General features: G+C 40.3%; 1 protein-coding gene across 5 annotated transcripts in view; it reads left to right on the forward strand.

Annotated features, from left to right (window-relative positions):
* The window catches only part of trps1 (trichorhinophalangeal syndrome I), a 108,462-nt gene that overhangs the window by 48,293 nt on the left and 37,331 nt on the right, over nt 1-22,838 (forward strand). For 4 of the 5 annotated variants that reach the window (XM_058618869.1, XM_058618868.1, XM_058618870.1 and 1 more), the window contains 6 exons: nt 797-912; nt 5,000-5,612; nt 6,004-6,218; nt 6,894-7,041; nt 7,901-8,141; nt 12,171-12,975. In XM_058618869.1, coding sequence (XP_058474852.1) covers nt 797-912; nt 5,000-5,612; nt 6,004-6,218; nt 6,894-7,041; nt 7,901-8,141; nt 12,171-12,975 — 2,138 coding nt within the window. The remainder of the gene's footprint in view (nt 1-796; nt 913-4,999; nt 5,613-6,003; nt 6,219-6,893; nt 7,042-7,900; nt 8,142-12,170; nt 12,976-22,838) is intronic. The other variant, XM_058618871.1, reaches the window with a different exon arrangement.

The following is a 22,838-nucleotide window of genomic DNA, read 5'->3' on the forward strand; positions in this document are numbered from 1 at the left end:
ATTTATCAGAGGACAAACCCCTCCAGATGCACCATCTTGTTTTCAAGGATGTCCTCAAACTGAAAACATGAAAGTGAACCAACATTTAAACAAACAAACAAGACTAAAATAAATACATGTAAGAAAAATCAAATACTAGTAAGTAAACAATCTAACAACACATTCACACAAGGGCTCTCAGACTATACCAAGCACATCAGTAATTGTTATAAAAAAAAAAATACCAGAAAGAACAACAGGTAGATTCACAATAGTGAAGTCTTGTAAACATGATAAGAAGCTAAAAAAAAACATTTTAAATAATATGGGTAATACAAGTAGAAACAGATAGCAGCCACTGAAAATAAACAGGTGCAAAATGTGTGCGGTTAAGACTCCTCAAAACAAATGTACCTAATACTGTGATAAATTATCTTTAAGGATGAAAGGTGTGTGTCTGTGATGTATACTGGTATATGATAATTATTAATGTGAAATAAAGGCTGCGGAATGATTTGTTTTCTTATTTGGTGAGTGAATAATTAATAGATTGATAATTAACGTATAATATGAGTTTTTAAAAAAAAAAGAAGAAGCTGTGTCTGACGTAGCATATCATTTCCAAACAAGTATGTTCTTTACCCAGTTTGTGAAACGGCCACATGTTGATGTTGAACTCCCTGCTTCTTCACAGATGTCAGCTGCTCTTGGATTTTTTTTTTTTTGTTCCCTTTGTTGCCTTTAGCAAACCTGAACACCCGCTCATGTGTTTACCTACTTCCACAAGTCTGAGCTCTCCTTGTCTTTCTGCTCCCAGACACACAGACAGGACAAGGGCAGAGAAACCAAGCCAAAGAGTATGGGAAGACCAGGCCAGATGTACACAATCAACAGCATAGGGCGGTTATGATGAATGGCACATATGACGTACAGGTAAGCATATACAGTTATTTTATGTAAAAAAAAAACAGCATTTGTAACATTATGATGCATGTATGTATATTTAGCTGTTAGCTGTTCAGGTGTTAGCAATTTTTAGCGGGTGTTAGCAGAAGGTAGCTAGTGTTAGCAGGTTTAAGTAGCCATTAGCAGGTTTTAGCGGGTGCTAACCCTAACCCTAACTAACACCATATAGCCTAAAAACTGCAGTGGTTAAAGCTACACAAAGCATTTTGTGGTTAGACAGTGTTGGAAGGAAATATTTTGAGAGGTGGAACAAAGGCTTGCCACTTCACCAAAGCTTTTGTTTTGTTTCTGCGAGTAATAAGAGCTGGATGGAAATCTAAGCGGTCATAAATACTGCAGTAGTTCTGTGTACATGTAGCCGCAACCTTTTTAAAATCTGGTTAAAAATGTAATTCCGGGGCCTTCGGAACAAAACAAAACACTGATCAAACAGCATTATTCACTTTGATAGAAGTAGTGTTACTACAGTTTTATGAAGAGTTTTTTTTAAGCAGTACATATGGTTTTGTTTTCTTTTTATATTTTTTACATAGTAGACCGAGGTGACAGTTTTCACATCACATATGTAATGTGAGTGTAACAATTATCAATCAGAAATATTAAATCAAAATAAGTAACTCTGCTATGATTGATATATGTGGGTGACACACACACACATTGTGTCTGTCTATGAACACTTTCACTCACATAAAAACATTTAGTATTGTAACAAGCTAATCTCTCATATTAATGATTAATTTTGAGGTTTTATAGGAAGTGAGGCATCTAGTACAGATATATATATATATATATATATATATATATATATATATATATATATATACAGTAAATTCTGTGAAAGCATCAAAACACTCAGGGAAATTAACACAGACTAATTTTAAAACAAGGGGTCGGTTTTGTCTACTTTGTGATGTCACAATCAAAGAAAAGTAACAACACAAACTGTCTGTTGCTGAACCAGCATGCTAAAAGGCTGGAAAATATCATTGTACATTGTATCTATTCAAATATTATTTGTAAATAAAGGTTTTATCTAACAGCTTTTTCAGGTTATAATATTTAGTAAAATCAAAAGCTATAGACCTTGGTTGGAACAAAAATGAACTGCTCCATATGGAATTGCTTTCGGTTCCTTTTGAAGTAGACATTAAGAAACCCTCAGACACAACTTAATAAATCACAGCTATGTTTGCTTTGAATGTAAACTTGGTAATCACATAAATTCTAATGCTTATTTCAATGCCAGCTCTCAACATATACATTTAAGCAGGCAGCACTGTGAGACGTTCTTAGATTTTTGTGTGTGTGTCAGACAGACTAACATCATGTCAGTATCACACATTTTAAAACAAATCTATGTCTTGCAGCTCATATATCTCAGATAGCTATTCCTTTTTTATAGTAATTTATATTTTTTAAGGCTGTTGCTCTTAACAGCCAAAATGTCAGATGGCAAACAGTATTTTTTATTTTTTTGAAATAATATTTTACATATTTGTCTTTTTCTGCAATGGTAACAACTTGTCATTTTCTGGAACATTAGGGTTTTATCTGAAAAGCTTTAAGCAACAATGATGGAATAAACGCACATAAGCGTGTGCTTGTGCGTGCATGTGTGCGTGCGAGGGAAAATAGTGGAGGAGTTTCATTTCATCTATACCAGCAGTCTGTAATGGCTGTAATCACGTAATGGACACAGAAACACACATACACACACACCGAGTCAGAAATAGAAAATCCAGTGGGCTTAAGTCGTCATTATGATGAAAAAGTGAAAGTATAAGAAAAAAAAAGAAAAAAATCGAATGAAAGGGGTCTCTATTCTCTGTATCCCTCACTCACTTCTTCACTCTCCCGCCCACGTTTGGAAAATTCCATGTTGTCATTTGCTGAGACGGGGCGGCATGTCAGCCAATGAGATCGCAAGTACACGGACACAGGGAGGAGAGCGATACTGAGACGAAAAGAGAGTGAGAGATGGAAATGGAAAGGAGAGAAGGAACTGAAAGAAAGAAACAGACAGAGAAAAGCTTTGACACCAGTAGTTATAATCAGCTGTTATGCAGTGTCTCTCTTTCACCTTCTCCTCTGGCATGCCTTCTTTCCTTTGTTCCTCCTCCCTTACTTTAAGCCCTCTCCCACTCTAACTTCTCAATTTGCAATTCATCAATGTCTCACCCCCAACTTTCATTTTCCTCACCTCTATTACTCCGTCTCTTTTCTTTCTCTCTTTCTTCTCATCTCATATTCCCCTCTGTATCTTTCTGTCCATTCCGTTTTCTGAAATCACTTGGATGTTTGGCTCTTTTCTAATTGCCTGGGCAGGGACTGTGGGGTCATAATGATTGGATGATTTCTGTTGCGATGACAAACCGTAATAGATTTCATCGAGCTTTCTAAGTGTACCAAATGTCCCATCCTTATCTTTTATAGCCCCCCTTCACTGGATATTGCTACCCTCACTCTTTTTAAGCATCCTAATTTCATTTTCATTTATTTATTTTTATCTCTACCGTGTCGAAGTTAAATGTCTGTACTTAGACGATGGCGGTTAGTGAATATACGTTTGTTTTCAGTGTCCTTTATGCTGAACAGTGAAAGGTTTAATTACTGAACAAATAGGAAAAGGGGAAACAAATATAGTGCTGTTCTAAAGAAATAAACATCTGGATGAGGATAATCAATGAATAAATACATAATAATAGAAGAATATATTATAAGAAAGACTGACTTGGGTTTTGGGACTGACCTCATTTGCTCAAAAGGCTAAATACTTAAACTAGTTAAAGAAATCTAAAATGTAACTGCTTTGCTCAATTTAAATGTAGTTCAGTCTGGTATATTAGCAGATGGTCAGCACCAAACCACAGTACTGTGAGGAGAAAAATCCATGCTGTTCAGTAGTATGTGTCATTTTATTGCACGACTTGCAAGGCCGCCTGTTCACCTATATAGCCAGCAGCACACTATAATCACTTACAGTCTATTGGCTAATCTAATAAAAGGCAGACAAGTGTCAGGTTTTCTACTCAGTAATGCAAACTCCTGGCTTCATACACCACATGTTACAGTAGAGCCTGGTAGACATATTAGAAATAGAATGGGTCGTTGGATTTAGAGCAGCTCTTTAATTGTCTGCATTTACACACAAAAAATATATGATGGATTGCATTTGCTCTGTGTAATAAGTACTAAAAGCAGCTGAGGCATCGTTTTCCAAATTTGCAGTGGTGCATCCCTGTCAGTGAAGGATTAAATGAGAATAAAATAATAAAAGTAACAGGCTTCTACCAATTTTCTTTTAATTCAACGTTCTTTGTGAAATGTGTGCCTGGCACTGGTGCCTGTAATAATGTGCCTCACAGATGTGTGCATTAATAACCTAAGCTCATGTCAGGCAACTATTGAATAACAGCAGCTGGTCGGTTTTATATGTGAAATGTGTTTGGGTTTGATGCATTTTTAGTGAATCTTTTCAAGCCCCTTATCAAAACTGGGATTTACTTCCAGTATTTGCTGGGAAGTACAATTATAAATAAATACAACACATAGATGCAATTAACCTCGTTAGCCAGGAGGGGCAGACATTATGAGAGTCTGTATAATAAACTTAACTTGAAGTTGCAGCCTAAAATATATAATTTACACAGATAACTTGTTTTTAAACCATATTTTTCACAAGCTTCTTGGCAAATGTTGTTCTTTTCGTTGATGAAAGGTGCCAATCTGTTGGTCTTGTTCTTTCCTTTTACCACATCAATTAGCTTTGGCTGTATAAAGTCAACCTCAGAGTTTTAGCTAAAAGAACAGTAAAATGTTCACAAGCTACTGCAAACATTATCTGTCACCAACAAGACATTCAGCATCAGCCAGACCTGCTACCTTAACTCCACTTTGCTCTTTGCTTTGTAATATAAAAATGTTTTATGGGAGATTTGTAAGCTCCAGAGGCTAACACATCAATATATTATGTCAGACTTGCATTGGTTTCCGAAGTACAGTCTGCTGCAAAGGTCAAAAACATGTAAAATTGGTATCCTTTTCTTATCAACAGGTGACTGTGGGTGGCACGCTAATTGGGATTGGCCGGAAGACTTCTGATTGCCAGGGGAACACTAAGTACTTTCGCTGCAAATTCTGCAACTTCACGTACATGGGCAGCAATTCTTTAGAACTTGAACAGCACTTCCTGTCTTCACATCCAAATAAAGTGAAAACTCCACCAACCACACCCCTGCTAGCCACGAACAACCTGGCAAAGCATGACAACCAGGCAACGGGGAGGAGTCCGATCATAGACGGGGCGGAGCGAGTGGCTGTGAGAGCGGAAGACAATTCCTTGGTCGGCTACACTATCCCAGTTAGGGTGTCTTCAGACTCATCAAGCTGGACAGGGGAGCCGGTTCGAGGCTCTGTACAAGCCTACTATTGGTGTAAATTCTGTAGCTGGAGCTGTGAGTGGTCGGGCGGCTCAGCAAAGCTTTTGGAGCACTATGAACAAAGACACAGAATGAGCACGGGAGGAGCTATGAGCCCCAGCAATTCTAATCCTGGGGTGTTGGACAGGGAGAGGGAAAGAGGAGGGAGAAGAGAAGACGGTGAAAGAGATCACATGGTATCCAAAAGCCGCAAAGATCTATCATCAAACCCTTCCAGCACCAGCCAAGGTAATAAAATAAGAAGAAAGTACAGTGAAATGTGATGAACCGCTTTAAGTGATATTCAGTAGAAGGTAGCTACATTTATGGAGCACAAGATTAATGATGAATATGTAATAGACAATTATTGCTTCTAATATTATGATGCTACTCAACATGGCTCTTCTTTGAGACCCTGTGGCCTCTACTTATTCATTTTTACAAGTGTTTTCATACACTTTGATTCTGTCCTGTGTGTTGTTTCAAATGCTATGGTTCTACCTCACTCTCCTCGTTTTCTCCCCTCGGGCACCATGATACAGTTGACCTTTCTTAAAGTTTCTGACATACCCTTGTTTTCCTTCTCAAAGACCCTTTACTGTTTTATTTAACAGGCCTTTGCTCTGTTTTCTACTCTTAGGAGACCCAAACTGCAGCGATCCGGAGGCGGTCGTGACCAGTTACAACTGTCAGTTGTGCGATTTTCGGTACTCAATGGCCCACAGTGCAGACGTGATTGTCGTAGCGCCGTTACTACTGCACTATCAGCACAACCACTCCATCCATCGATGCTGCATCCAGCACTGCATCTATTGTCCACAGGGGCTCTGTCAACCACAGAAACACCTGGGAGAGGTGAGAATAATGAAATTTTGAAATGTCATTTTGCTTAGTGTTTTGGTATGTGCTGGCACTTAGAACAAGAGAGCTGTTTTGAAAGCTTAAGAAAGTAAAATATAATATATGAACAAGTGTTAAGGTAATTGGTCCAATTTGCAGCCTAGTTAAATTTCCCTTGCTTCCCTCCAATCCACCCACCCTCACTCCCCAAACTCATTTGTGCCTACTGCTCATTTGTGTTGATGCAGCTCTTAAAAACAACCAAACTTAAAGGTGGCATTGTTCAGTTAATGATGTACAGTATGTTCATACTTCTGTGGCTGAATTTTACCTCTTTGATATCCCCCTGCGTACAGAAACAAACACCAAAAAAAGTGTTACATCACAGCATCAAAGTGAGAGACACAAAAAGGGAGGAAATATTTGAAAGGCTTCACACATATGGCCGTTATTATAATGAGAACTTTGTTTAAATGTATGTGTGTATCTACGGCAGGGCTGGGTGAAATCACAATAAGGTTTCATATCACGTTCAAGTTATGTTTAACATTTCACAGCAATTATGTCTCAAAGTGTGTTTGCACACTGCATGAACTGTACATCAATACATGTTAAATCATTGTTTATATACACTATATTGTTATTGAATTATTGATGATTTGTCTCATTGCCTGATTGTCTTATCTAAAGGTCTCCCACCCCTTTGCTTGTCGGAAACCCACCTGCCCCAAATGCTGTTCCAAGTTTCCTCAGTCCACCAAACAGCAGGACACAGTCGGTTCGAAACCTGCCACCACCTCACCCAGCATGACCCCTCCTGCTCCCAGAGGTGACCCAGGTGTGATTTCTGCTTCCATGTTTCCCCTCTCTCAGGGGACGTTCACATGCAGTGTCTAAAATGACTTGAAAAATGCGCGAAATGCTAAGAAGACTCTGAGTAAAGTAACAAATTAAACTCAGAAAACAAAACAATGGCTTACCAGTGCTCTTACATTTTATCCCAGCTTTGGTGTTTGATACTTGTGAAGAAAAAGGAGAAAGACCTGCAAAATCTGTTACCATCATCTCCTTCACCCATTGATTTGGGAGCTTTGTCTGGATGATGGAGGCTCAGTGTTGAATTCCACATGAAAAAAGACCAGTTTGACCTACTATTTCTTTGACCAGAGTATATCAAAAGATGCACTGAAAGCCATTACTGCATTCCAATAAGTTGAGATATTGTGTCACTCGTGTTTGTGCTTGCATCTCAGACGTGTTTCCATTGACAATCGTTTATTTCTAAGCACAAAAGATGCTGCGCAGTATAATGAAAATCTGTTCATTTAACCTGTATGTACCTTATTATCCAAAACAATTTGTTGTTGTTTTTCCTTTTGTCACAAAAGTTTTTTTTTTAAAAAGGACACTGACATCACTCTAATCTAAAACCCAAAGTAGTTTCAGGTGTCCATTATTGTTAAGTGGTCAATGGTCTGTATTTTTATAGTACTTTTTTAGTCTTCACACAGCACATTAACAATATGTGAATTGCTTTTTATATCACACACCATTTACACGCCGTTGGCACAGCCGCAAGGACCAAAAGTTAAGTGTCTTGCACATAGAGATACATGGACCAAAGCCCTTTTGTTTTCATACATCATGTCCATGTCTTCACTCCTTGCCCCTGATCTGAACTGATTTACTTCTCCTAGGAGTCACCCACTTGTGTGATCAGTGTGCGTTTGCCACCACCGACATTGATGTGTTGCTGCAACACTATGAAACCTGCCACACCCTCATCAACCTGAGGGGGGCACCCCCACATGTCAAGGCAGAGGAAGATGTTGTGGCTGACAAGGAAGGTGGGAGAGGAGCAGGAGGAGAGAGGGAGTACTCTTGTACCAAGTGTCACTTCATCACAGAAGTGGAAGAAGAGATTTTTAGACACTACAGGTGAGAGACGGGATAAGTACTATGATTTGATATTGTCTTTGGTTTTGTTTTTTTCTTGGAGGACTGTAGACATCAGAGGGTATCGAAAGATATAAGACACATTGAAATCTGCCTTTAAGTGAATACAGGAAAGTACTGACAGAGATAGGAATTCGGTTTATCATTGTGTCTGAAACCAGTGATTTTGTGTCAGGTGTTCTCTGAGTGATTGAATGTGGCATCAAGTGACTTCATGGATGTGAATCAGTGTCATCCAAAGAGTCGATTTTCCAGTTAGAGTGACTGAATGCTCCACTAAGGGGATGACTGTGTGTGAAAATATTCCAGTCTCTTGTTGAAAAATGATATTAAAGTGTTGCTTGTGTTTGGATTAAAACCTCAATAATTATTTTTTTGTGCTCAGTTATCCAGGAAATGATGAGTGAGCTCACTAATTTTCAGCAGCGACCCATTATAATATAAGCACTCATTGGCTTCATACCTGGCAGCTTGTAGATTTAATAAAATCTATTGAGAGATCATTCTCTGGAACTCATTTTGGCCAGTTCGCTCGGGGATTTATGACATTACCAATTGCCATGTTGAGAATTGGGCATGTTTCAGTTTGAAACTAATAGGAAAATGAGAATGTGCCTTTCAATTCATTGCGCACAAAAAGATTAGCACCAGGTCTCCTCACCTGCTGAATTTGCAAGAACATAATCCAGTCTTTATATGAGATCTGGGTCATAAAAATGGGAGAAACTGCTTTAATTTAGAAAGGATTGAAGAAATTGGCCTTTGCATCGCTGTAATGAAAAACTACGTACTGTATTTGAGTACATGACGGCATTTTATACAACTACAACTAATGCAGTGTTGCTCTCAAGCATCGATATTGTCATGACTGAGAGATTGACAGGTAATTCATTCATCTTCCTTGTCAGAAATGAGCACCTACAATTCCCCACAATGCAAGTCGCTCACAGAGTATTCTTTCAGAGATTCAGTTTCCACTAGCAGTTAATTTAACTTTGAGTCTCTGCCCTCAAGCTGAAATGAGGAGCAGATGATATACTGAAGGTCTGGTAAACTCACTTCTCTCTAACTCACCATCCCCAGATTGTCTCAGTTTCAAACATTTAGTTTTCCTTCTATGGATGTATTTGATTTTGCACAGCTCTTCTTTATAGATTTTAGTTTTTTGCAGATATGTACTATCACTTACTGATGCCTGGAGGCAGGCCTTTTCCCTATGACTACTAAAAGTGTTTTTTACCAGACTCCATCTGTTTGTCAGTATAGAGCCAAACATTAACAGTCTGCAGAAATGGTCTTGTTTTAAGTCTTAAAACATGTTTTGCACAGTTCTTGCAAATGTATGTCCTTAAAATAACTCATAATCATGGTTGTACAAACCTAAACGCTAGGAAAGGTCAAACAGCAGCCAGAATGCTGCTCACACACACACATACATGTACACTGGGGTTTCAGTGAAAGAGCCACCAATGATAGAGAAAGTGCAAGTGACTTAGGGTGGGAAAGAGAGCAAGTGGTGGTGTGGGAAAGTTTGGGCTGTCGGAGATGGAGATACAGAAGTATTCTTTATATTGCTGGAGTTTACTGACTTCTTGATTCATGCTAACAACACACACACACTGAAAACTCAATGATGAAACACAAGAGGATGAAAGTCAAAATAAAAGCAAAAGAAGAGCAAAACAGTGGAGAAGCAGACAAAGCGATAGGGGAGGAGAGAGACAGGTTGGGCACATCCTTAACCGAATCTAACTTTGAATCTTGGAACTGGAATCAAATTAATATATCAACCAAAGCTAAGACAGGGCCAAAAATAAGACTTAAAACACCAACAATAATTCAGGAACATATGGCAAAGTGTTTTAGTCATTTTTTGTTCTTTTAAAAGCTCCTAAAAATATGTGTCTATATGTATCCATTTACATATACACATGCCCATATATATACACACACACCAAATATATGTATATATATATATACTGTATATACTGTATATATATACTGTATATATGTGCAAAGGTCTTAGAACACCATTAGATTTATTGTATTAGCAATGCTGTGATGATCACACACTATAATTATTTCTCTATCACTTCATTGGAACACATCCAGACTATGCAGGGAAATATTACATACACATGGACGAGTTAAACTCGCTGAGAGCGCATTGATATAGACAACCGACTTTCAGTCACATCGTTCCAGTCCAAGTGCCAATGATCACAGAATTTGACAGACATGAAAACAACAAAGCGGTGTATATAACTTTCTCATAACTAGCCATAGATGTGAACGTGATTTTTATTTGCCTCAGTGCATTGGCCCCTGTAACATGTCTGGTGGACTAACCCATGAAACAGCTGTATTTAAATATAAAGCATTAAAGTAGTGGATTCCAGCTGCCTCAACATTTTTTCATGTTTTAATACAAAATGCATTTTCTTTGGAAGGAAAAAAAATCATATTACTTCAGTCTGTATGTGAGATAGATGCTGTTGTTGGCAGCATTCGGTGCGAGTCAGATTAGATCTGTACATGTGTAGAATGAAGGATATAAACTTCATTTGTCACGTTTCTGCCTCTCACTGATGACAGATGGAGGAAGGGAGACCCATGTGTGGGCGCATGTATATGTGATGCATCAATGGAAATGACAGGGAGAATGCCAACGTGTCCGTGTTTAAGACATTTTCGAGACACAGTACAAAATGTACTTTTGCACATAGACAATGACACACATTTCCACAAATAGACATTTTCCATAACTTTGTTCCTCGGCAATAAAGGACAAGAGAGGAGGAGGAGAATAGGCAAAGAATGACTAGATGAAGAGACAGAAGTTGAGGGACACAGGGGATGCTTAAATGCCAGAAATATTGTGACATACTCCTAAACACACAAATAAGAAGCTTATGTTTTCTTATTAAAATTAAAATCCCAACATTTTGTGTCCATCTTTATCTATGTGAACACGTTTAGTTATCACTCAGAATCTAGTTTCATGTTACTTAAGCAAGTAGCACGTCTATCTTTCAGTAAATCACAGATAAATGCAGCCGCAGCACTGTGTTAGCCTGGCTGAGTACTGGCAAAAGATGCAACCCTGAACTTTTCTAGACATTACCCAGAGGATGGATAGAAATGTCTAAATCAGATCAGAACTGATTTCAACTTACTAGCTGCATTGAGTAAGCAGATAAAAGGCTGAAGCCGGGTTGAGGACTGACATAATGAAACTAGGATGTGATGACATCATGGATATTTTAAGGGGTGTCTACAATATTTATGTTTTTTTTTGCAAGAAAATACAAATCTTTTCCTTTTGTTTTCTCCCTGTATTGAAAGTTGTTGTGGCAGGCAAAAGCATTTAAGTTCTTGCTGAAGATGTTTGATTGATTTGCCTGTATTTGTTCCACACAAGAAGCAGCAAAACTCTTTATTGTGTCAGGAAAAGTTGAGTTTATTTGCACTGTTTACATTGCTGGTCACTGTGGGCCCTGCCAACAGGAAGTGAAGGTGGTTTTCTGATGCCTGAATCATTTTTCCTTTTTCAGATTCATTTACATTCCTCACAGTTTTGTCTTAATTCACTGTGATTTAGTGGAACACTGAGTCACTTTTTGGCTGCGGGCTTGGTGAAATAGTACCTGAGTGGTTGGAGGAATGCAGGCTGGAACTAATGCACTTTAAATTTAGTCAATTTGTGGAGTGGATTTTCTTCATAATGTGATCAATAAAGACCTTTTTTTTCTTTAAATACATGTCACTTGCAACCCATTAAAAGCTATTATGGATGAAGGCTTTTTACATTTTATATTGATGAACTGACTCAAGACTGGAAAAGAAAACAAAACAAGATACTGGTGTTACTAATGTTAGTGAGACACAGAGGGACAGTGTTTCCTGTCCCTTGTTATGTTCCCGTCCCATATCATATTTAAACACAATTATCCTCTGGTATTTCATTTAATTTACGTATATAATCCACTAAGTGCTATTTTCTCTCTACAGGCGTGTCCATGCATGCTGCCGTTGTCGGCGCTGTGACTTCACGGCCCCTGATTCATCGGCCCTCCTCGACCATTTTAACTCTGTCCACTGTCACGACTCCTCTCCCTCATTAAGCTCAGTGACAACAACCTCCTTGCCCACCTCTCTGACAACTTCACTGACGCCTTCTTTAACACTCTCAGCCAATGGCTGCTCAGCTCCCTCTACCTTAGCCATTAAAGAAGAGAGCAAGGGGGATCTTCGTCTCCTGTACTCCCTGGCACCGCCGGAGGGACGGTTGGCAGAAGGCGGCAGAGAAGAGGCAGGAGGGGTGGTAAAAAGTGAGGGAGGTGAGGAGAAAGAAAGAGAGCGGGAGAAAGGCTGGGTGCTTGGGGAGATGAGAGGAATGGGTGAGAGAGGAGGTGAGCAGGCCCATGGTTTACTCTGGGTGCCCAAGGAGCGAATGGGCCCAGAAAGAGGAATAGACAGAGGAACAGGAGGTGGGAGCCCCTCTCTTTTCCCCTCCCCTCTCCCATTGTCTTTTGTTGCAGCCAATCATGAGGCCTCACAGCAGAAAAGAGGCGTGGCTTCACCGAGCATGGTTTACCTGGGAGACACCAAGCCATTTTTGGGAGATACCAAGTCGTTTTTGGGAGATGCCAAACTGTATGGAGGAGGAAGGTCCGCAGGAGGAGGAGGTGCTGCAGGTGGAGGGGAGAAGCAGAGCCCAATGCCCACTCAGCAATATACAGGAAGTGGAGGAGGAGGTAGTGGAGGACAGGAGGGGAAAGGAGCTGCTAAAGAGGAGTCACAATCTCTACTAAGGGTAAGGTGGAACATGTGTACACCCTCCTACCATCTTCTTTTTTTATAGTCTTTCTCTCTTTAAGCCAAATCTTCCTCTTTCCTCTAATTTTCTCCTGGGTTTCAGCTTTTAAATCCGACTGAATGCCTTTGAACCCAGAACCTACCTGCTGAGAGCAGTAATTTTCAAAGAAATGCTATTAATACTCCTTCATCTGCAGCCCCTTTGAATCACTTACAGGACAAGGATCATATGCACACCACATGTTGCGAGTAGTTACAATAACATCTGTAATTACTCCGTCATATCTCCAGCACTAAATGTAGCTTTCTGTTGGCCAACAAAGTGTGTACAAATGTCCCCACATGTTCATATGTCTCCATATCGGTTTGACCATTTGTCCATGTGTGAATGATTCCATGATATAATGGTCTTTGTCATAAATTGTGTTCACTTTTGTAGTATGACTTTTTAACTCGCATCACCGAGAAAACTGCCTGTTGCTTTGGCGACCGAGAGGAGAAACTGACGGTTCCCATGGCTACTTCCTGTCAGTCAGTTCCCTCACCCTACTTTGTGGCCCACAATGCTTTTCACTTCCCAGTGATGTCATGGACTGGAAGGGAACAGACTGCGGTTTGCCAGCACCGCAGAGCTTATTGGCTATGATCACATTAGATCAGAATAGACTGGACTGTGTTTTGTGTGTGTGTGTGTAGGTTGTCAGGGCACTGACATGGGTGTATGAAAGTGGTAGTATTAAGTGTGAGAGATTGGTGTTGGTGGTGAATGCGTATGCACATATCAGTGCGTAAGCTGTGTGTACGGCGTCTTTGAACAAGCTGTGGGTTGGCCTATGGCTCTTGTGTGTGTGCGTGCATATGCGTGAGTGTGTGAGGTGTTGGCAGTAACTTGGCAGACGGTGCAGGGTGGAGCAGTAAGAGTTGTACTCATTATCGTGGGTGGGGCTGTGTGTGTCTGAGAGAGAGAGCGAGCGAGAGAGTGAGACAGACGGACTGCATGCGTGAGAGAGAGAGAGAGAGAGAGAGGGAGGGAGGGAGGAAAATCAAGATGAAAATAGGGTCAGATAGAGATAAAAGGGTGTAGCAAAAACGTTACTCCGGAACACACAGTTTTTCTTTTATATCTCTTTAATAAAAGAAGAGATATATTTTGCTGTACAATTTAACAAATGAGAGATACAATATGGTTAGTCTACATGCCGATGTGTACCTGGGCAAGACACCCAACCCCAAGTAGCTCCTGGTGGCTGTGTCAGCAGTGTGTTATGACAGATATGTGGTAGAAAATGCACCGTATGAATATGTGAGTGAATCGGTGCATGGCAAATTATACATGGCATATACTGTGGATCTAGCCATACCTTTACACCCTGCTTCCAGTCTTAATGCTGAACTAGGCTAAACATATACCAACTACACAAAAGGGATGTTTCCCGCAAATGTATGCCTTTAAGTGGCATCTTCTTCTATTTATTTACAGTCTGATAGAATAGAAAGTATATCATCCCATTGTTTTATAGATAGATAGATAGATAGATAGATAGATAGATAGATAGATAGATAGATAGATAGATAGATAGATAGATAGAGTGTCTGTGTTGAGTGGATGGTGTCAAGCCTACTTCCTCTCTGTCCTGCCCTCTCTGTCCCCTCCCACCGATTATGTAGTTGTACTCATTGGCTCGGGGGACAAAGGAGTTTTTCAATATGTTTGTGTTGCTCCTTGGGAGGAGCAGCCTGTCACTGAACAAGCTTCTCTGGTTACTGATGACATTGTGCAGAGGATGCCTGGCATTTGCTCACTGTCCTCTTTTCTGCCACCAGAGTTAAGTCCAGCTTCATGCCCGCCACAGAGCCGGCCCTCCTGACCAGCTTGTCCAGCCTGTAGGAGTCCCCATTTAATGTGCTTTAAAAACACTTGTGATCACTGACTGATAAAACATTTCCTGCAGATGTTAATTGTTTGCAGCGACAGGCTGCTTTTTCCCTTCCTGTGGTGTGTGTCATTGGACCAGTCCAGTTTGTCATCTAGTACCAGGCGCAGGTACCTGTAGCTACCTACATGTTGCATGTACATGCTGATGTTGGTCTGTGGTGTTGAGCTGCAGGTGGTTTGTGTGGCATCAGATGACAAAGTCCCTCACCAGACTCATGTACTCCTCCTCCTGATTTCCTTGATACACCCCATGATGGATGTGTCATCGGGGAACTTGTGAATGTGACATGACTTGTCACATTGTCACAAATAGACATATTAAAATTGGCTGCACATCCAAAAACATTTGCATATGTAGGCACCTAGTTTAGTGTAAACAATGTTATAGCTTTGTCTTAAACAACATCTGCATTTGAGTACATCAGGGCCTTAATGGTTTGAGATGTAAAGGTGAGAAGAAAGAAGAAAGGAGGGGTGGAAGAAGAGACAAACTATTTATTAGAGACAAGGAACTGAACATGAGTCATTACTTTAATAGCTTCATAAGATATGGCCTTTGCTGCTATCTTTCTCCCTCCTCTCAGAACAATATATATTCCCAGTTTCTATGGCATGCACTTTAACATCACACGCAAACACCAAATACACGTCAGGGGACACACGCTCACGGTGGCTGACTCATCACCAGGCAGAGGCAGGGAGGGGCATTGATGCAAAGATCATCTGAAATAGCTAGTGCACACACATTTGGTCCAATTTAAATGTGGCCTTTGACGTAACAGGGCAGAGTCTGATTTATAAAAGGTGTATCCGCCCAACATACAAAATGACTTTTTTGTAAATGGCTAGTGAGTAGTATTAAGGGAGAGCTACAGAGAGAGGGTTGAGGAGTAAGAGCAATGATGAAAGGATGTAGGGAGAGGCTTAGCAGGGAGGAGGGAAAGGATTAAACAGTGACAAAAGTAGAAACAAATGGCCGGAGTCGTATTTCATCTGAGCATCCGTGTGCGTTTTTTTTCTTTCAACAGTGTCTGCGCGTGCTGCTCTGCTTCTTGTGTGTTTCCCTCATCCTCACTTGTTCTCTCTATTCTCCTCTGCATCGATCTGTCTCTCTCCTTTCCATTCTTTTTCTTTCATTTCCGTTCTTTTCTTCAAAGGACAACTCACCTGATACACAGGGATCGATAAACACACACACACAGAGACTCTAAGTTCTTAGTATTCTGCTATACGACGCTGTTTGCTGCTTAGTGAGGAGAGAATATTTTCTTTTGAAAGGCCTGATCTACGTATAATTGCTGCACTGTGCTGCCTTGTTGAGACAGTGCTCTGCTATTGGATTTGTTTTCATAGAGATTTATTACGATGAAAGGCATTTTCTCAGTCTGAAATTCTCTTCTTTGGCTGTTTGACTGACTGCATGAGACAAGGATAGAAAGCCTATGAGGTTTAGAGATGAAATTAAAGTAAAAGCTTGGTTGACGTTTCAGTTTATAAATGGAATGAGACAGGCTTTGAGTAATGGTGGTTTTTCAAATTAAGCGGGGCTGAGAAGGGTCCACCTCTGAGCCAAACATATGTGAACACATGTGAATGTAACCAAACGTATGAATCGACCCTGAAATTTAGCTCATCTAATAAATCCCAGACTGGTTTCAAAGGGAACTTCACCTCAAGGACGGCAGAGAAGAGAAGATAAATGGACGCTAGCAGGGAGAGGAAGAAATTGTCGATTTGACCTTACAAACATAATATGATTGTCTTCATCTTATGTGGTCATAATGCACTGCTGAAATGTGAACCTCCGGGGGTTTTAAAAGCCCCATGCATGACATTCAATGCCATTTCAGTCGTACAGAGAAAACGGAGACAAACTGAGAGTGATAAACGAGAATGTGTGCTTTCAGCAGATCGGAGAAGAGTTTCGTTAAAGTTTCTCTTGTTTACATTTCTGCCAAACTGAGCTAATTATGTTTAAAAGACACACATGCAACACACATACACACAACTGTATTTTCATATTTCCATAAAGTTCTCATTACTTTGTGTCATATTTTCCGTCTTTCCCTGTGTGCATCCATGTGTGTCCGTCCACATGTGCATCTGTGTGACTGTGCGTGCAGTTTAGCGTGATGTGTCCTCATTTGCATTCTGTCAGTGTGAGAGAGTGAATGTGTTTTGTAAGGAAATTAAAACATGGATTGAACTTATTTACTGTTCAGATAATTAAAAAAAAACATGTTATGTCCTCCACAGGAAATGATGGTGCTTATGTTTCTCCCAGTGTGTCACTTAGAGTTTTTTAAATGTGCTACATGTATGTAATTTACTGTCACTGTTGGCTTAGCATTAACAGCTGTCTATGTTTATGTAGTTGTTACCACTATTTGTCTCAAAGTCATTGTCTGTAGAATAAACAGCCCATACATTTATAGATGCTACAAAGAATTGATGAACTTCTGATGAAAACATCACTTATTAGCCCGTAGTATCCATTATACATATGTGTCGTGAATTATTAACAAACCTGCAGTCCAGAAATGCCAATATCACTTAGCTCTCAGATATGGATATCACAATCAGGGTTTCCTTTGTAATTGGTCTTTCCACCTGATCTTCTCTGATATTTATACAATGCTGGCTGAAATGCTCATTAAGTGCCTTCTGGTAAGGTCAGTTTGACCAGTATTGATTCATTCCCTTGTTTGTTAATCAGGAAAATTTGTCTCGAGAGTTTATGTGATAATGCGCCGAGCCATTCTTCTGCTGCTATGTTTTATGTGCTTTAATACAAGCCACCATAACAATCAAGTGCTTTAACAGCCATTAAACATCAATATGGTAGAACAGTTATGAGCAGTCTTTTGCTCAGAGGAACATTTGTGCGGCTGTACTGTATAAATGGAGCTCATATACACAGATGCCCAGCTAGAGTTAGAAAACTACACTTGGGCCCTTATGGAAAAGATGAGGAGGACTGGCTTTATTTTCTCTAGTCACTGAAGTGCAGTTTTTCTGTTTATATATTGCGTGTGTGCCTGTGAGTGTGTGTTGGAAAAACAAAGACACCGATAGTCGACAAACTGGGCTCCCTTTCACTCTCTGTCTCTCTTACACAAACTCACACATTCTTGTTCAGCGTTCGTAGTGAGAACACTCATAAATATAATACATTCCCTACCCCCTTAACCATCACATCTGAATGCCTAACACTAACCTAAAGGCCTTTAAAATTGTGAGGAACAGCCGAAAAGTCCTCATAAGGTCCAAATGTCCTCACAAAGATAGGTGTGAATTCAAATTTGTCCTCACACCCTAATAAAGACATCTACACACACTGTTCACAGTTCAGTTTGTTTGTGTTGCAGTCATATTTCCCATCAGGATATAGACTCAAATAAACACAGTCATGCTGGAAATAAAGAAGTGTGTGTTAAGTGTACCAGAAACATAATCAGACAACCTGTTTGCTATCATTTTGACCTGTGTATGTCTGTTTGGCTGTCTGTGGAAATACTCTCTCTACACCGCTGTGTGTGTGTGTGTCATAGGTCTATCCCATGTGCGGCTTTACGCTGTGTGACAGTCCACAGCAGTCGTATTGTCTGCTAGGAATATTACATTTGGCTTGAAAAACAAATGACACAATTTCAACCACATTCAAGCCCGTTTTGGCTTTTCCAAATGCTCCCACACTTGCCACGAACGCACACATATTACAGCTGACAATGTGTGTAGTGGGAAGGTGACAGCTTGGCTCACCCGCCTCAAAAATTATCTAATTTGTTTGACAATATTTTGGCTCTTGTCTGGATTTTAATCCTCTTTCAAGGGTGCTTTGAATTGTCTGATTGACTGATTCTGATGATGACAAGAAAAAAAAAGAGGAAAATTCAAAGGTTCCCTCTCAACCTGCTTAAGAAACTTGACTTGTTACTGCATCAGACCACTTCTTAAAGTATAAAGTCAATCATCAATCTTAGAAAAGTAAACTAAATTGACTTTGAAATCCCAGGATTGGCTGTGCGGGTTAATTTTTTGGCAACAGGGCAACATGGGGATTAGTTGGATGCTCCTCAGCTAGAAAGCCAGGCCTTAATCCCTCGTTCCTGAGGTGTTTCTCCATTTTGAGTGTCCTTGAGCAAGACATTGAATCCCTATTTCCTCTAGGGCTGCTGCTGGGGAGCTGACCCTGCACTGGACCTTTCTCTGTTGGGGAGTCAGCAAGATAAGGAATCACTCCTTCTCGATTCAGTGGAGTATAAAAAGGGTTTCCTCTGATTATCTAAACTTTACAGGCTGGCACTGTGGCAGCTGTCCTATTTATGACAAACCGCAGTAATCTGGCACCAACGCAGGAAAAACCATTAAACGTATTCATATAGTTTCTCTGCTGGCCTTTAGATTCAGTATGATTACAGGAATCTTGATTTAAAATGAACGACCAGAGCCAACCAATGTTAATTTTCTCTGAATGACGCAGTAGTGTGTATCTCATCATATCATGTAATGTGGTATAATGAGTTTGACTTGAGCCTAACATGCCATCTCTACACATCCCCTCTCATTCCGCTGAGTATTTCATTGGTTAGGACACATGTCGCTTCCACACGCAGCTTCTTGATTGGTTCATCTGGCGCCCATGACACAGATGTTCCACCTTTCCCGCCAGTGAACCAAACAGGTGTTTCTCATCATGTCGACATGGCAACGGTAAAACACAGTGGTTATTTTAGCTCCTAGCTGTAATTTAGACGTTTACATCAATTACTGTTACAATCAACTTACACACACACACACTCCCGCTGAACTGAAAGTGTGTGTGTGTACGCATGTGTGCACATGTGTGTTCTTTTCTCAGTCTGTGTATGTTTCTCTTTGTTAGTGTCTCTCTCTCTCTCTCTCTCTCTCCCCCTCTTTGTGTGTAAGGCAGGAGCCACTCACCACAAGCTCTATCCTGGTCTGTGCGCACGTGCACACACATGCAGACGTACATATGCGTGTGTGTTCACACATGGAACTAATACTGAGGCCAGATGTTCATTTTGCTACAACAAGAACTCTACACGCAACGCTAGCCAGATACACACACACACACACACAGATGCACGGACACACAAACACACACACACAAATGCATAGGGTACCACTCTGGCAGCGTTTGTGTAATTAGGAAGCTGATTGGTTAGATTAAAATTCCATCTGACCCCTGACCAATAGTTAATTTGAAAACCATGCCAGCCTTCTCTTTCCCTCAGTCTCCTGGCTCGAGTCTCCGTTCCTTTCCTCAACTCTTATTTTAATCTGAGGTTCTGTCACACAATCAGGCCTTTTGCCTTCTTGATGGTGACTGATGTAATTTGACAAAGAAGAGAAAACAGGCTGGAGAAAATGATGGTGAATTGTACGAGGAAAGCTGCTTCCAGTAAATGACGGAAAGTAGATTGACAAATGAGAACAAATGACTTTTTCCCCTCTTTTTATCCATTAGTGTAGCCAGGCCATGTAATGTAAAATTCTCCTGCTTAGCAGAATCACCTAATGAAGAACAATGTGCCTGTTTTTAATGTACAGTATCAGTTGAAAGAGTTTTTTTGTCTTTAGTTTCTTTTCTATTTCTGATTTTCTTAACTGTATGGCCTTTTTTCCCCTGAGTCTTATAAATGCGTAGGTGAAGGGAAACAATGTTATTTCTCTTTACTGATAAAACACAGCAACAAAGAAATATTAAATAATAACAGGCATTTCTACATACATTGTACTGCTGTTTTTAGTTTTTAGTTTTCCCTCCTGCTTTGCGACAAACGTCTTTAATGCATCTTTCACTACGGCCATGTTGCAGTATGTAAGAGGAATCCTTTTGACAGATTTGACGATTCAGTAAAGATCTAAATGTGCACTTCCTAAATCCCACATTCAGATTCTCGTCACATACTCGCCCTCAGTCATATGCAATACACACATACACACACACAGGCCTGACTCGTCATCTTGACACTTTAATCCACTTCACTGTAGGACACCTAGTCACACCCTGCTTTGGTGTGTACAGTATGTGCAAGTCTGTGAGAAAGACAGTGAGAAAGTGTATATGTCTGTGTGTGTGAGTCATCAATGCCATGGCAACCTTGGTGATCCAAGGCCCTCTTGGCAAGGCAGCAAGATTGCTCTGGGCACATGCCTGCGCAGCAGACTTTGCATCACAGTGTGTGTGCGTGTGTGTGTGTGTGTGTGCATGCGTTTGTGTGTGTGAGTGGAATGTAAAGTGCTTCGTGGAGATTTTCACTCTTCAGAGTGAGAACACACATTCACCATCAGACTTCAGAACCACACACACACACACACACACACACACCATGTATACTGGATATAGAGGTATAAAGCAGGAGAGTTCATCACTTTTCTCCCCCCATCTCTCTCTCGCTCTTTCTGTCTCTCCCTTAACTCGTACCTTTTTCTCTGTTCGTCTCTCCCTGTGTTTGTCCCCCGTGAGGTCTTCACTCATTACAAATTCTCCACTAGTGTGTGTGCATGTTATGAATTCTGCTCCATCGACATGATGCATCTTGTATACTCGGTTTCCCTTAAGACCATTTCTTTTCTCCCCTCTCTCTTTCTCCCCCTCTTTTTTTTATCACTCTCTTTCTCTGTGCTGTGCAACACAACAGGACTCGACACAACATGGCACAGCTTCGACTGTTTAGGACTTGTTTGCTCCTGCAGTATATCAGCTGGTCCTGTGTAGCTCAGTGGATAGAGCCACAGCCGAAGACATTATAGTCAGGTTGTGTCGCAGAAGCTTTTTCAGCCAAGGTGTTTTCATTGACTGTTGTATTTTGGGCCTCGTGCCACTGTTTCTCCTCATAACGACTAATGTCTCCCACCGACAGCGCAAATGAGGCTGTTAGTGAGCAGTGTGAACACCAATTTAGTATTTTTCTTTTTGTAAAGGAATGTGCACAAAATGGTGCCTGACAGGTTGATGACACACTAGTGGAGACTTAAAACGGCAACGCTGATGGAACAAAAAAAAGGACATAAAAATGACATAATATTACTTAAGCACTTTGAGACAATGGTTTAACGTCTTTGTTTGAAATCCAATACAACCAAATCAACTCCATTTAGATATTGACACAGCCTAGAAGTAGTTTGAGCTTTGAACAGCTGAGTAGAGGTTTCTTAACATTGGAGGATTAAACTCTGAGTTATTGCAGTGTAAATTTAAATAACCCATTAAATTACATCATGTTATTAATTAACAAAATGTTTTTCATTTTCCTTTAAGGGACGCCGTTATAACTACGTGGTGTTCAGTCCATTAATACTGTTTTTATTGGCACTTGTGCTCATAGTCTCTTATTTGGAGATCTGTTGTGTTTGGGGATGTGAATCGCAGTTATAAGAGTTATTCAGATATTCCCAAATGAATAAGGGTGGATAAAGAGACAAACTTCTCTCATCATTTCGTTACCATCACCCTAACAGTTGTATAATTTGTGTAAGTGTGTGTCTGTTGTGTGTACTCTTCCTTTACTTGCTCTGTCCCTTGAAGATTAGTCATTGCTGCAGGTGTTTGGCTTTTGAGATTGTGCAGATGCACACATTTGATATCGCTCTCTCTCACACACACACACACACACACACACACACTCCACAACAGAAACATTTACACAGTTACAGTATGTCCCAGAGTCCCATCTATCCTGTTTCTTAATACACCAGGTGCAGCCGAACAATGTGTGTATGTTTCTGTGTGTGTGTGTGTGTGTGTGTGTTTAGGCTCATTGTCCTTGAACTTCTTTCTGTTGCTTCCAAAGTTGTCTTCATGATTTTCCAACAGCAACAAAGATATAAGTTATGAATGTTTCACAAACACATTTACTCACAGTGTTTATTGAGTCTGGCCGTAACTGTAAGTCTAT

Source organism: Solea solea, chromosome 20, assembly GCF_958295425.1.
Source record: "Solea solea chromosome 20, fSolSol10.1, whole genome shotgun sequence".
NCBI lineage: Eukaryota > Metazoa > Chordata > Actinopteri > Pleuronectiformes > Soleidae > Solea > Solea solea.